The 15,222-nt window shown below is 42.3% G+C and overlaps 1 protein-coding gene across 1 annotated transcript in view; it reads right to left on the bottom strand.

The window, feature by feature from the left end:
• Positions 1-15,222, bottom strand: part of actn2b (actinin, alpha 2b) — a 58,894-nt gene that overhangs the window by 11,672 nt on the left and 32,000 nt on the right. Inside the window, exons 10-14 of the mRNA XM_061910011.1 lie at positions 14,650-14,880; positions 14,431-14,578; positions 14,198-14,348; positions 12,440-12,548; positions 11,875-12,015 (exon numbers count right to left, since the gene is read on the bottom strand). Of these exons, the coding sequence (XP_061765995.1) occupies positions 11,875-12,015; positions 12,440-12,548; positions 14,198-14,348; positions 14,431-14,578; positions 14,650-14,880 (780 nt within the window). The remainder of the gene's footprint in view (positions 1-11,874; positions 12,016-12,439; positions 12,549-14,197; positions 14,349-14,430; positions 14,579-14,649; positions 14,881-15,222) is intronic.

Raw genomic sequence — 15,222 nt, 5'->3', positions numbered from 1 at the left:
AATAACTAATAAACATGTTGAAAAATAAATCAGTGATTCAATTATAAAGATTTCTCCACATAGAAGTAATCATCAACTTAAAGAGCCCTCTTTGGGGATTGTAATAGAGATCCATCTGGATTCATCAACTTACTTCTAAACATTTCTTCACAAAAAAAGAATATTTCAAACATAAACAATATTTATGGAACATGTCCACAAAAAGTCTAGCTGTCAACACTGAATATTGCATTGTTGTATTATTTTTTCACAGTTTATGAACTTACATTCATATTTTGTTGAAGTATTATTCAATAAATCTATTTATAATGGATTTTTGAATTGCTGCTATTTTTTTTAGAATATCCTTAAAAAATTTCACATACCCCTTGGCATACCTTCAAGTACCCCCAGGGGTACGCGTACCCCCAATTAAGAACTACTGCTCTACAACATGTCATCACGCAACCAGCATGCCGGCTCTTTTACATGTTGTATGAGGCTCGAGTTGATCCACGCAAGTGGCTGCAAGACATACTTGATCAACAGCCATACAGGTCACACTGAGGTTGGCCGTATGAACAACTTTTAACACTCTTACAAATATGTTACACTGAGGGTGGCCGTATGAACAACTTTTAACACTCTTACAAATATGTTACACTGAGGGTGGCCGTATGAACAACTTTTAACACTCTTACAAATATGTTACACTGAGGGTGGCAGTATGAACAACTTTTAACACTCTTACAAATATGTTACACTGAGGGTGGCAGTATGAACAACTTTTAACACTCTTACAAATATGTTACACTGAGGGTGGCCGTATAAACAACTTTTAACACTCTTACAAATATGTTACACTGAGGGTGGCCGTATAAACAACATTTAACACTCTTACAAATATGTTACACTGAGGTTGGCCGTATGAACAACTTTTAACACTCTTACAAATATGTTACACTGAGGGTGGCCGTATAAACAACTTTTAACACTCTTACAAATATGTTACACTGAGGGTGGCCGTATAAACAACATTTAACACTCTTACAAATATGTTACACTGAGGGTGGCCGTATGAACAACTTTTAACACTCTTACAAATATGTTACACTGAGGGTGGCCGTATAAACAACTTTTAACACTCTTACAAATATGTTACATTGAGGTTGGCCGTATGAACAACTTTTAACACTCTTACAAATATGTTACACTGAGGGTGGCCGTATGAACAACTTTTAACACTCTTACAAATATGTTACACTGAGGGTGGCCGTATAAACAACTTTTAACACTCTTACAAATATGTTACACTGAGGGTGGCCGTATGAACAACTTTTAACACTCTTACAAATATGTTACACTGAGGGTGGCCGTATGAACAACTTTTAACACTCTTACAAATATGTTACACTGAGGGTGGCCGTATAAAGAACATTTAACACTCTTACAAATATGTTACACTGAGGGTGGCCGTATGAACAACTTTTAACACTCTTACAAATATGTTACACTGAGGGTGGCCGTATGAACAACTTTTAACACTCTTACAAATATGTTACACTGAGGGTGGCCGTACGAACAACTTTTAACACTCTTACAAATATGTTACACTGAGGTTGGCCGTATGAACAACTTTTAACACTCTTACAAATATGTTACACTGAGGGTGGCCGTATGAACAACTTTTAACACTCTTACAAATATGTTACACTGAGGGTGGCCGTATAAACAACTTTTAACACTCTTACAAATATGTTACACTGAGGGTGGCCGTATAAAGAACATTTAACACTCTTACAAATATGTTACACTGAGGGTGGCCGTATAAAGAACATTTAACACTCTTACAAATATGTTACACTGAGGGTGGCCGTATAAACAACTTTTAACACTCTTACAAATATGTTACACTGAGGGTGGCCGTATAAAGAACATTTAACACTCTTACAAATATGTTACACTGAGGGTGGCCGTATGAACAACTTTTAACACTCTTACAAATATGTTACACTGAGGGTGGCCGTATGAACAACTTTTAACACTCTTACAAATATGTTACACTGAGGGTGGCCGTATAAACAACTTTTAACACTCTTACAAATATGTTACACTGAGGGTGGCCGTATGAACAACTTTTAACACTCTTACAAATATGTTACACTGGTTAGGGTGGCCGTATAAACAACATTTAACACTCTTACAAATATGTTACACTGAGGGTGGCCGTATGAACAACTTTTAACACTCTTACAAATATGTTACACTGAGGGTGGCCGTATGAACAACTTTTAACACTCTTACAAATATGTTACACTGAGGGTGGCCGTATAAACAACTTTTAACACTCTTACAAATATGTTACACTGAGGGTGGCCGTATAAACAACTTTTAACACTCTTACAAATATGTTACACTGAGGGTGGCCGTATGAACAACTTTTAACACTCTTACAAATATGTTACACTGAGGGTGGCCGTATGAACAACTTTTAACACTCTTACAAATATGTTACACTGAGGGTGGCCGTATAAACAACTTTTAACACTCTTACAAATATGTTACACTGAGGGTGGCCGTATAAACAACTTTTAACACTCTTACAAATATGTTACACTGAGGGTGGCCGTATAAACAACTTTTAACACTCTTACAAATATGTTACACTGAGGGTGGCCGTATGAACAACTTTTAACACTCTTACAAATATGTTACACTGAGGGTGGCCGTATGAACAACTTTTAACACTCTTACAAATATGTTACACTGAGGGTGGCCGTATAAACAACTTTTAACACTCTTACAAATATGTTACACTGAGGGTGGCCGTATAAACAACTTTTAACACTCTTACAAATATGTTACACTGAGGGTGGCCGTATAAAGAACATTTAACACTCTTACAAATATGTTACACTGAGGGTGGCCGTATGAACAACTTTTAACACTCTTACAAATATGTTACACTGAGGGTGGCCGTATGAACAACTTTTAACACTCTTACAAATATGTTACACTGAGGGTGGCCGTATGAACAACTTTTAACACTCTTACAAATATGTTACACTGGTTAGGGTGGCCGTATAAACAACATTTAACACTCTTACAAATATGTTACACTGAGGGTGGCCGTATGAACAACTTTTAACACTCTTACAAATATGTTACACTGAGGGTGGCCGTATGAACAACTTTTAACACTCTTACAAATATGTTACACTGAGGGTGGCCGTATAAACAACTTTTAACACTCTTACAAATATGTTACACTGAGGGTGGCCGTATAAACAACTTTTAACACTCTTACAAATATGTTACACTGAGGGTGGCCGTATGAACAACTTTTAACACTCTTACAAATATGTTACACTGAGGGTGGCCGTATGAACAACTTTTAACACTCTTACAAATATGTTACACTGAGGGTGGCCGTATAAACAACTTTTAACACTCTTACAAATATGTTACACTGAGGGTGGCCGTATAAACAACTTTTAACACTCTTACAAATATGTTACACTGAGGGTGGCCGTATAAACAACTTTTAACACTCTTACAAATATGTTACACTGAGGGTGGCCGTATGAACAACTTTTAACACTCTTACAAATATGTTACACTGAGGGTGGCCGTATGAACAACTTTTAACACTCTTACAAATATGTTACACTGAGGGTGGCCGTATGAACAACTTTTAACACTCTTACAAATATGTTACACTGAGGGTGGCCGTATAAACAACTTTTAACACTCTTACAAATATGTTACACTGAGGGTGGCCGTATAAACAACTTTTAACACTCTTACAAATATGTTACACTGAGGGTGGCCGTATGAACAACTTTTAACACTCTTACAAATATGTTACACTGAGGGTGGCCGTATGAACAACTTTTAACACTCTTACAAATATGTTACACTGAGGGTGGCCGTATAAACAACTTTTAACACTCTTACAAATATGTTACACTGAGGGTGGCCGTATAAACAACTTTTAACACTCTTACAAATATGTTACACTGAGGGTGGCCGTATAAACAACTTTTAACACTCTTACAAATATGTTACACTGAGGGTGGCCGTATGAACAACTTTTAACACTCTTACAAATATGTTACACTGAGGGTGGCCGTATAAACAACACCAACACTCTTACAAATATGTTACACTGAGGGTGGCCGTATGAACAACTTTTAACACTCTTACAAATATGTTACACTGAGGGTGGCCGTATAAACAACTTTTAACACTCTTACAAATATGTTACACTGAGGGTGGCCGTATAAACAACTTTTAACACTCTTACAAATATGTTACACTGAGGGTGGCCGTATAAACAACTTTTAACACTCTTACAAATATGTTACACTGAGGGTGGCCGTATGAACAACTTTTAACACTCTTACAAATATGTTACACTGAGGGTGGCCGTACGAACAACTTTTAACACTCTTACAAATATGTTACACTGAGGGTGGCCGTATAAAGAACATTTAACACTCTTACAAATATGTTACACTGAGGGTGGCCGTATGAACAACTTTTAACACTCTTACAAATATGTTACACTGAGGGTGGCCGTATGAACAACTTTTAACACTCTTACAAATATGTTACACTGAGGGTGGCCGTATGAACAACTTTTAACACTCTTACAAATATGTTACACTGAGGGTGGCCGTATGAACAACTTTTAACACTCTTACAAATATGTTACACTGGTTAGGGTGGCCGTATAAACAACATTTAACACTCTTACAAATATGTTACACTGAGGGTGGCCGTATGAACAACTTTTAACACTCTTACAAATATGTTACACTGAGGGTGGCCGTATAAACAACTTTTAACACTCTTACAAATATGTTACACTGAGGGTGGCCGTATGAACAACTTTTAACACTCTTACAAATATGTTACACTGAGGGTGGCCGTACGAACAACTTTTAACACTCTTACAAATATGTTACACTGAGGGTGGCCGTATAAAGAACATTTAACACTCTTACAAATATGTTACACTGAGGGTGGCCGTATGAACAACTTTTAACACTCTTACAAATATGTTACACTGAGGGTGGCCGTATGAACAACTTTTAACACTCTTACAAATATGTTACACTGAGGGTGGCCGTATGAACAACTTTTAACACTCTTACAAATATGTTACACTGAGGGTGGCCGTATGAACAACTTTTAACACTCTTACAAATATGTTACACTGGTTAGGGTGGCCGTATAAACAACATTTAACACTCTTACAAATATGTTACACTGAGGGTGGCCGTATAAACAACATTTAACACTCTTACAAATATGTTACACTGAGGGTGGCCGTATAAACAACTTTTAACACTCTTACAAATATGTTACACTGAGGGTGGCCGTATAAACAACATTTAACACTCTTACAAATATGTTACACTGAGGGTGGCCGTATGAACAACTTTTAACACTCTTACAAATATGTTACACTGAGGGTGGCCGTATAAACAACACCAACACTCTTACAAATATGTTACACTGAGGGTGGCCGTATAAACAACTTTTAACACTCTTACAAATATGTTACACTGAGGGTGGCCGTATGAACAACTTTTAACACTCTTACAAATATGTTACACTGAGGGTGGCCGTATGAACAACTTTTAACACTCTTACAAATATGTTACACTGAGGGTGGCCGTATAAACAACACCAACACTCTTAAAAATATGCGCCACACTTTGAACCCACACCAAACAAGAATGACAAACACAAAATAACGTCTTGCGGGGCACAATTGGCCCATGGGTAGCATGTTTAAGACCCCTGATTTAAGGTAATGTATTAATAAATGAATAATAAATCTTAACTAAACTGTCAATTATGTCAGGTTTGTCACTGACAGTTTAGTTATTTATAGTTTTTCCTCTGTGTTTGTGTTTTATTTTCTGTCAGTGCTCTTATTTTGGTTCCGTTTCCTGCTTGTCTCCCTGAGCGCTGTTTCCCCCTCAGGTGCGGCTGATTGGCACCTGAACACACCTGCTGTCAATCAGCCGGCTTCCATTTATACTGCAGTCAGTGCTGGAGTATCACTACCTGTCGCTGTGGACTACTAGCTGTATGCTGTGGACTACTAGCTGTATGCTGTGGACTACTAGCTGTATGCTGTGGACTACTAGCTGTATGCTCTGGAGTACTAGCTGTATCCTGTGGACTACTAGCTGTATGCTGTGGACTACTAGCTGTATACTGTGGACAGTTTGCAGTATCCTGCAGTATTACTAGCTGTATGCTGTGGACTATTAGCTGTATGCTGTGGACTACTAGCTGTATGCTGTGGACTACTAGCTGTATGCTCTGGAGTACTAGCTGTATCCTGTGGACTACTAGCTGTATGCTGTGGACTACTAGCTGTATCCTGTGGACTACTAGCTGTATACTGTTGACTACTAGCTGCATTCTGTGGACTACTAGCTGTATACTGTGGACAGTTTGCAGTATCCTGGAGTATTACTACCTGTCGCTGTGGACTACTAACTGTATGATGTGGACTACTAGCTGTGGACTATTAGCTGTATGCTGTGGACTAATAGCTGTATACTGTGGACTTTTAGCTGTATGCTGTGGACTACTAGCTGTATACTGTGGACTACTAGCTGTATGCTGGTGACTACTAGCTGTATGCTGTGGACTACTAGCTGTATGCTGTGGAGTACTAGCTGCATGCTGTGGACTACTAGCTGTATACTGTGGACAGTTTGCAGTATCCTGGAGTATTACTAGCTGTATGCTGTGGACTATTAGCTGTATACTGTGGACTATTAGCTGTATGTTGTGGACTACTAGCTGTATGCTGTGGACTACTAGCTGTATGCTGTGGACTACTAGCTGTATGCTGTGGACTACTAGCTGTATGCTGTGGACTACTAGCTGTATGCTGTGGACTACTAGCTGTATACTGTGGACTACTAGCTGTAATCTGTGGACTACTAGCTGTATGCTGTGAACTACTAGCTGTATGCTGTGGACTACTAGCTGTATGCTGTGGACTACTAGCTGTATGCTGTGTACTAGCTGTATGCTGTGGACTACTAGCTGTATACTGTGGACTACTAGCTGTAATCTGTGGACTACTAGCTGTATGCTGTGAACTACTAGCTGTATACTGTGGAGTACTAGCTGTATGCTGTGGACTACTAGCTGTATACTGTGGACTACTAGCTGTATGCTGTGAACTACTAGCTGTATGCTGTGAACTACTAGCTGTATACTGTGGAGTACTAGCTGTATACTGTGGAATACTAGCTGTATGCTCTGAACTACTAGCTGTATACTGTGGACTACTAGCTGTATACTGTGGACTACTAGCTGTATACTGTGGACTACTAGCTGTATACTGTGGACTACTAGCTGTATACTGTGGACTACTAGCTGTATGCTGCGGACTACTAGCTGTATGCTGTGGACTACTAGCTGTCGATGTGGACTACTAGCTGTATACTGTGGAATACTAGCTGTATGCTCTGAACTACTAGCTGTATACTGTGGACTACTAGCTGTATACTGTGGACTACTAGCTGTATACTGTGGACTACTAGCTGTATACTGTGGACTACTAGCTGTATACTGTGGACTACTAGCTGTATGCTGCGGACTACTAGCTGTATGCTGCCGACTACTACCTGTCGATGTGGACTACTAGCTGTATACTGTTGACTACTACCTGTCGATGTGGACTACTAGCTGTATACTGTTGACTACTACCTGTCGATGTGGACTACTAGCTGTATACTGTGGACTACTAGCTGTATGCTGCGGACTACTAGCTGTATGCTGCCGACTACTACCTGTCGATGTGGACTACTAGCTGTATACTGTTGACTACTACCTGTCGATGTGGACTACTAGCTGTATACTGTTGACTACTACCTGTCGATGTGGACTACTAGCTGTATACTGTGGACTACTAGCTGTATGCTGCGGACTACTAGCTGTATGCTGCCGACTACTAGCTGTATGCTGCCGACTACTACCTGTCGATGTGGACTACTAGCTGTATACTGTTGACTACTACCTGTCGATGTGGACTACTAGCTGTATACTGTTGACTACTACCTGTCGATGTGGACTACTAGCTGCATTCTGTGGACTACTAGCTGTATACTGTGGACTACTAGCTGTATGCTGTGGACTACTTGCTGTATACTGTGGACTACTTGCTGTATACTGTGGACTACTAGCTGTATGCTGTGGACTACTAGCTGTATGCTCTGGAGTACTAGCTGTATCCTGTGGACTACTAGCTGTATGCTGTGGACTACTAGCTGTATCCTGTGGACTACTAGCTGTATGCTGTGGACTACTAGCTGTATACTGTTGACTACTAGCTGCATTCTGTGGACTACTAGCTGTATACTGTGGACAGTTTGCAGTATCCTGGAGTATTACTACCTGTCGCTGTGGACTACTAACTGTATGCTGTGGACTACTAGCTGTGGACTATTAGCTGTATGCTGTGGACTAATAGCTGTATACTGTGGACTATTAGCTGTATGCTGTGGACTACTAGCTGTATGCTGGTGACTACTAGCTGTATGCTGGTGACTACTAGCTGTATGCTGGTGACTACTAGCTGTATGCTGTGGAGTACTAGCTGTATGCTCTGGACTACTAGCTGTATACTGTGGACAGTTTGCAGTATCCTGGAGTATTACTAGCTGTATGCTATGGACTACTAGCTGTATGCTGTGGAGTACTAGCTGTATGCTGGTGACTACTAGCTGTATGCTGTGGAGTACTAGCTGTATGCTCTGGACTACTAGCTGTATACTGTGGACAGTTTGCAGTATCCTGGAGTATTACTAGCTGTATGCTATGGACTACTAGCTGCATGCTGTGGACTACTAGCTGTATACTGTGGACAGTTTGCAGTATCCTGGAGTATTACTAGCTGTATGCTGTGGACTATTAGCTGTATACTGTGGACTATTAGCTGTATGTTGTGGACTACTAGCTGTATGCTGTGGACTACTAGCTGTATGCTGTGGACTACTAGCTGTATGCTGTGGAGTACTAGCTGTATGCTGTGGACTACTAGCTGTAATCTGTGGACTACTAGCTGTATGCTGTGAACTACTAGCTGTATGCTGTGAACTACTAGCTGTATACTGTGGAGTACTAGCTGTATACTGTGGACTACTAGCTGTATACTGTGGACTACTAGCTGTATGCTGTGGACTACTAGCTGTATACTGTGGACTACTAGCTGTATACTGTGGACTACTAGCTGTATGCTGCGGACTACTAGCTGTATGCTGTGGACTACTACCTGTCGATGTGGACTAATAGCTGTATACTGTTGACTACTACCTGTCGATGTGGACTACTAGCTGTATACTGTTGACTACTACCTGTCGATGTGGACTACTAGCTGTATGCTGTGAACTACTAGCTGTATGCTGTGGACTACTAGCTGTATGCTGTGGACTACTACCTGTCGATGTGGACTACTAGCTGTATGCTGTGAACTACTAGCTGTATGCTGTGGACTACTAGCTGTATACTGTGGACTACTAGCTGTATACTGTGGACTACTAGCTGTATACTGTGGACTACTAGCTGTATACTGTGGACTACTAGCTGTATGCTGCGGACTACTAGCTGTATGCTGCCGACTACTACCTGTCGATGTGGACTACTAGCTGTATACTGTTGACTACTACCTGTCGATGTGGACTACTAGCTGTATACTGTTGACTACTACCTGTCGATGTGGACTACTAGCTGTATGCTGTGAACTACTAGCTGTATGCTGTGGACTACTACCTGTCGATGTGGACTACTAGCTGTATGCTGTGAACTACTAGCTGTATGCTGTGGACTACTAGCTGTATGCTGTGGACTACAAGCTGTATGCTGTGAACTACTAGCTGTATGCTGTGGACTACTAGCTGTATGCTGTGAACTACTAGCTGTATGCTGCCGACTACTACCTGTCGATGTGGACTACTAGCTGTATACTGTTGACTACTACCTGTCGATGTGGACTACTAGCTGTATACTGTTGACTACTACCTGTCGATGTGGACTACTAGCTGTATGCTGTGAACTACTAGCTGTATGCTGTGGACTACTACCTGTCGATGTGGACTACTAGCTGTATGCTGTGAACTACTAGCTGTATGCTGTGGACTACTAGCTGTATGCTGTGGACTACAAGCTGTATGCTGTGAACTACTAGCTGTATGCTGTGGACTACTAGCTGTATGCTGTGAACTACTAGCTGTATGCTGTGGACTACTACCTGTCGATGTGGACTACTAGCTGTATACTGTTGACTACTACCTGTCGATGTGGACTACTAGCTGTATGCTGTGAACTACTAGCTGTATGCTGTGGACTACTACCTGTCGATGTGGACTACTAGCTGTATGCTGTGAACTACTAGCTGTATACTGTGGAGTACTAGCTGTATACTGTGGACTACTAGCTGTATGCTGTGAACTACTAGCTGTATGCTGTGGACTACTAGCTGTATGCTGTGAACTACTAGCTGTATACTGTGGAGTACTAGCTGTATACTGTGGACTACTAGCTGTATGCTGTGGACTACTAGCTGTATGCTGTGGACTACTAGCTGTATACTGTGGAGTACTAGCTGTATACTGTGGACTACTAGCTGTATGCTGTGGACTACTAGCTGTATACTGTGGAGTACTAGCTGTATACTGTGGACTACTAGCTGTATGCTGTGAACTACTAGCTGTATGCTGTGGACTACTACCTGTCGATGTGGACTACTAGCTGTATGCTGTGAACTACTAGCTGTATGCTGTGGACTACTAGCTGTATGCTGTGAACTACTAGCTGTATACTGTGGAGTACTAGCTGTATACTGTGGACTACTAGCTGTATGCTGTGGACTACTAGCTGTATGCTGTGGACTACTAGCTGTATACTGTGGACTACTAGCTGTATACTGTGGACTACTAGCTGTATGCTGCGGACTACTAGCTGTATGCTGCCGACTACTACCTGTCGATGTGGACTACTAGCTGTATACTGTTGACTACTACCTGTCGATGTGGACTACTAGCTGTATACTGTTGACTACTACCTGTCGATGTGGACTACTAGCTGTATGCTGTGAACTACTAGCTGTATGCTGTGGACTACTAGCTGTATGCTGTGGACTACTAGCTGTATGCTGTGAACTACTAGCTGTATGCTGTGGACTACTAGCTGTATGCTGTGGACTACTAGCTGTATGCTGTGAACTACTAGCTGTATGCTGTGGACTACTAGCTGTATGCTGTGGACTACTAGCTGTATGCTGTGAACTACTAGCTGTATGCTCTGGACTACTAGCTGTATACTGTGGACTACTACCTGTCGATGTGGACTACTAGCTGTATACTGTTGACTACTACCTGTCGATGTGGACTACTAGCTGTATGCTGTGAACTACTAGCTGTATGCTGTGGACTACTAGCTGTATGCTGTGGACTACTAGCTGTATGCTGTGGACAGTTTGCAGTATCCTGTTCCCTATTCCTGGTTCCTGGTTTGTGTTTTCCCTGCATTTTTTCGGACATGAAATCATGTTTTCCTGCACCAACCTGCCATCTCTGCATCTTGGGGTTGGTCACCACCAATATTTGACAAATTAAACTAAAAAGCACATGAATATACAGCTTCACATTTTAGTCATCATTTTTTGCGCTTAAAAAACTTCTCTCTGACCCTAGCTCCAGACTTCTTCAGTCTTTACTGCCCCAACTGGTGGAAAAGTGCATTACAAATGAATATCAATACGGAGCAGGGCTGCGAAACAGACATGTTTTGGTTAAGAAACATTAGGGAAGGCAGTGGTGTTGAATGCATGGAAAGTGTTGACAACCACGAGCTGACCTGGACTTCCTCCACAGCGTGCACCATAAACATGTCCTGCAGGTCCTCCATGGCGCCCTCCATCCAGTTGTTGAAAGGCGCCGAGCGCTTAGCAAACTCCAGGAACAACTGATCGATGGTCTCCAGCAGCTTATCTGTGCGCTGAAAGGACAAAGACAAGATAAATCTGGATCAATAAAAAAAGTCCAAACGTCCAGCAAAGCTGCCTCATAAAAACCATCCTCCAAAAATCCCAAACACCTGCTATGAGGACTAAGGTTGGGGAGTGTAACACGAGCATGGCCTTGTTCAGTGTTGAGACAACACAGCTCCTGTTCCTGTCATTCTTTTTAATCCTCAGACCTTTCCCCGGGCCCTCACACACGTGCAGACCAGGAACGGTCACAGGAAGTGGCCGCGGCCACTTTAGCCTCTCCTGTCCAGGAACTACCATCTGAATCAGGAGGATCTCCTGTGGTTTGGCTTATTTTTAGATGGCATTCTGGAACTCCGCATCAGTGTGGACCACTAGCACACTCTTGTGGGGACTTGCAAATAATAGCCCGCTCTATGTCTCGTCCCTCACCTCCAGAGCCTCTCTCCTTTTTTGGGTGAGCGTTCCCAGCCTGTCCCACAAGTCGCAGATGCTCTGGCAGCGTTGATTCACAGCCGCCACGTCATGGTAGTCCAGCTCACTGGAAAAAAGAAGCGGGTCAGCTTTACGCCGGCAGGCATGACGTGGCTTTTCCGAGGATTTTATGCTTAAGTCCGGCTGAACAGCTGTGACAACGTGCAAGCCAGGAACACCACCTTTCTCCCTTCTGTCGCCGCTACTTAGCGCAGACAAAACACCACCGAATTGAGGGTTTTTACTAACTTGAAAAGGTGTGTTGTGTCATGCTCATTTGACAAAGTCTTGACAGGACAACATACTTCAAGTAAAGCACTCTGTGAAATATTACACACTTGGCAAAAATGATGGAATCACCAGTCGGGGAGGACGTTCATTCAGTTCAATTTTAGTCAAAAAACGTGGCACAAAACTACACTCATTTCAAATGGCAACTTTCAGGCTTACAATAAATCAATAATGTCAAGTGTAGTAGTCAGTAACGGTTGGATTCTTGATACGATATCGATCAATTCTGAGAGGCCAATGGCGGAATCATGAAAAGGAAAACAACAAAGAATGATACCATGAATTGATTAACGTGGACCCCGACTTAAACAAGTTGAAAAACTTATTGGGGTGTTACCATTTAGTGGTCAATTGTACGGAATATGTACTGTACTGTGCAATCTACTAATAAAAGTATCAATCAATCAATCAAAAAAGCTTTAATATTGCGTTGCACCACCTCTGGCTTTTATCACAACTTGCAGTCTCTGACCAGTGACAAACGCTGCTACGCTTCATCAATCTTGCTCTGATTGCTGGTGTCGGATCACATTTGCCGGTTGGAGTCTTGACATCCACCATTTTCTGCACTTTCCAACCCCCATTCTTAATGGGGTTGAGATGCGGATTACTTGCAGACCATGACATGACTTCCAGTTCAAGTTCAAGTGCCAGTGGTTGGCGCACACACACACACACACACACACACACACACTAGGTGCAGCGAAATTATCTTCTGCATTTGACCCATCTCCAAAAGGGGAGCAGTGAGCAGCAGCCGTGGCCGCGCCCGGGAATCATTTGGTGATTGAACCCCCAATTCCAAGCCTTGATGCTGAGTGCCAAGCAGGGAGGTAACGGCTCCCATTTTTATAGTCTTTGCTATGACTCGGCCGGGATTTGAACTGACAACCTCCCCGTTTCAGAGCGGACACTCCTACCACTTTCTTCAAGGAAAGTTTTTACAGTTGAACAGATTTACTGGGTGGTTCCATCATGTTTTCCTCCAAAGTGTGTGGTTTTATCAGTTTCATCACTCTGCTTGATGTGAAAATGCAACTGTTACAAACTACCACCATGTATTTTCTTGATTTGTTGTAGTGTTTCTTAAAACCAGAGAGTTGCCGTTAGAAAAGACTTCAGTTTTGTGTCATGTCTGCTATCTGCTTTTTCCCACCAATTGAAAGAACTGAATGAACATCCTCCGAGTCTGTCGATTGCTTTGTTTCTGCCAGGAATTGTATACAGTTGAACAAGAAAAGAACTGCAAATTGTTTTGTAAGACCCTACAAATTGGAATACTGATAGTACTAATCCCATATTATTAGTTTTAATTATATATATATATATATATATATGATGATGATGATGGCTTGAAAACTCCTCTACTGGTACTTTGACTTCTGCACGGGCCGACTGCTCATGTCACCAGAGAAAAATGCGTACTTCAGCTCCTGTGCAATGGCGGCAATCTGCTCCACACGGTCCTGGTGGGCTGCCAAGTCGCTCTCAAAGGCCTCATGTTTTCGCAGCAGTGCCTTTATTTCTTTCAGGGTGGCTGTTTCGTAATCCTTCAGGGAGAGAAGCACTTCTTTGCCTGCGAGCACACAGTAGAGGAGACAAAACAAGGTCAAGTTTGGATCCTGACGGTGATCACCAAGACTGTGCAGCAAACTGACCGCCGGCCCAGTTTTCATGACTGCTGGCTTTTTGCCGGAACTTTTCGGCCAGGTGGTCCAGTCTCTCCAGCCTGCGGATCTCGGTGAGGAGCCAGTCCTCGTATCCCTTCTCCGCATGCTCCAAGCCTTGCCAAGCCGTGGCAATGTCCTGGACAGACGCTCAGAGTGCTTATTCTCTCTCCAACCCAGGCAGGGCAAGAATTGGGAGTGGCCACTTACAGACACCATCTTGCCCTCGGAGGGCATGAATGCAGGACGGTTGCTGATGCGCAACTTGGTCTGCAGCGTGTTGAAGTTGATCTCCAGCTGGCACTTCTCCTGCACCTTGGGGGGTTTATGCTGGCGCCTGTAGTCCCGGAAGTCCTCCAGCTTCCTCTGCATTTGTCCCATGCTCTTCTCCGGGCTGCGGTTCTCCAGCCAGGGAGTGGTGCGGCGGATCCACTCTAGCAGCTGGGTAGGGTAGTAAACACCATCCACATACTTTAAGAGTAGTCCCTGTACAGCTGGCATGGCCGTGTAGATTTACTATTCATTGAAAATGACCCTAAAGCAGTGGTGTTCAAACTGTAGCCCAAGGGCAATTTGCGTTTGGTTGGCCCATTGCATACTGTCGGGGGAAAAAACTGTGAAAATGTACGAAAAAGAGAGCAAAAACGGAACGTGACGAAAAATGGCTGATATTTTCAAATTAAAAATTAGACACCTACAACTTAAAGCTGACACAAAGTTTAGTTTTTAAATATACCGTTACTTTTCTATTACACTTTTAACCGGGCAGCTTATAAAACTCTG

Source organism: Nerophis ophidion, linkage group LG09 (assembly GCF_033978795.1).
Source record: "Nerophis ophidion isolate RoL-2023_Sa linkage group LG09, RoL_Noph_v1.0, whole genome shotgun sequence".
NCBI classification, from domain to species: Eukaryota; Metazoa; Chordata; class Actinopteri; order Syngnathiformes; family Syngnathidae; genus Nerophis; species Nerophis ophidion.
The sequence above is the reverse complement of the archived record's forward strand: the minus strand, read 5'-3'. Positions and strand labels throughout refer to the sequence as shown.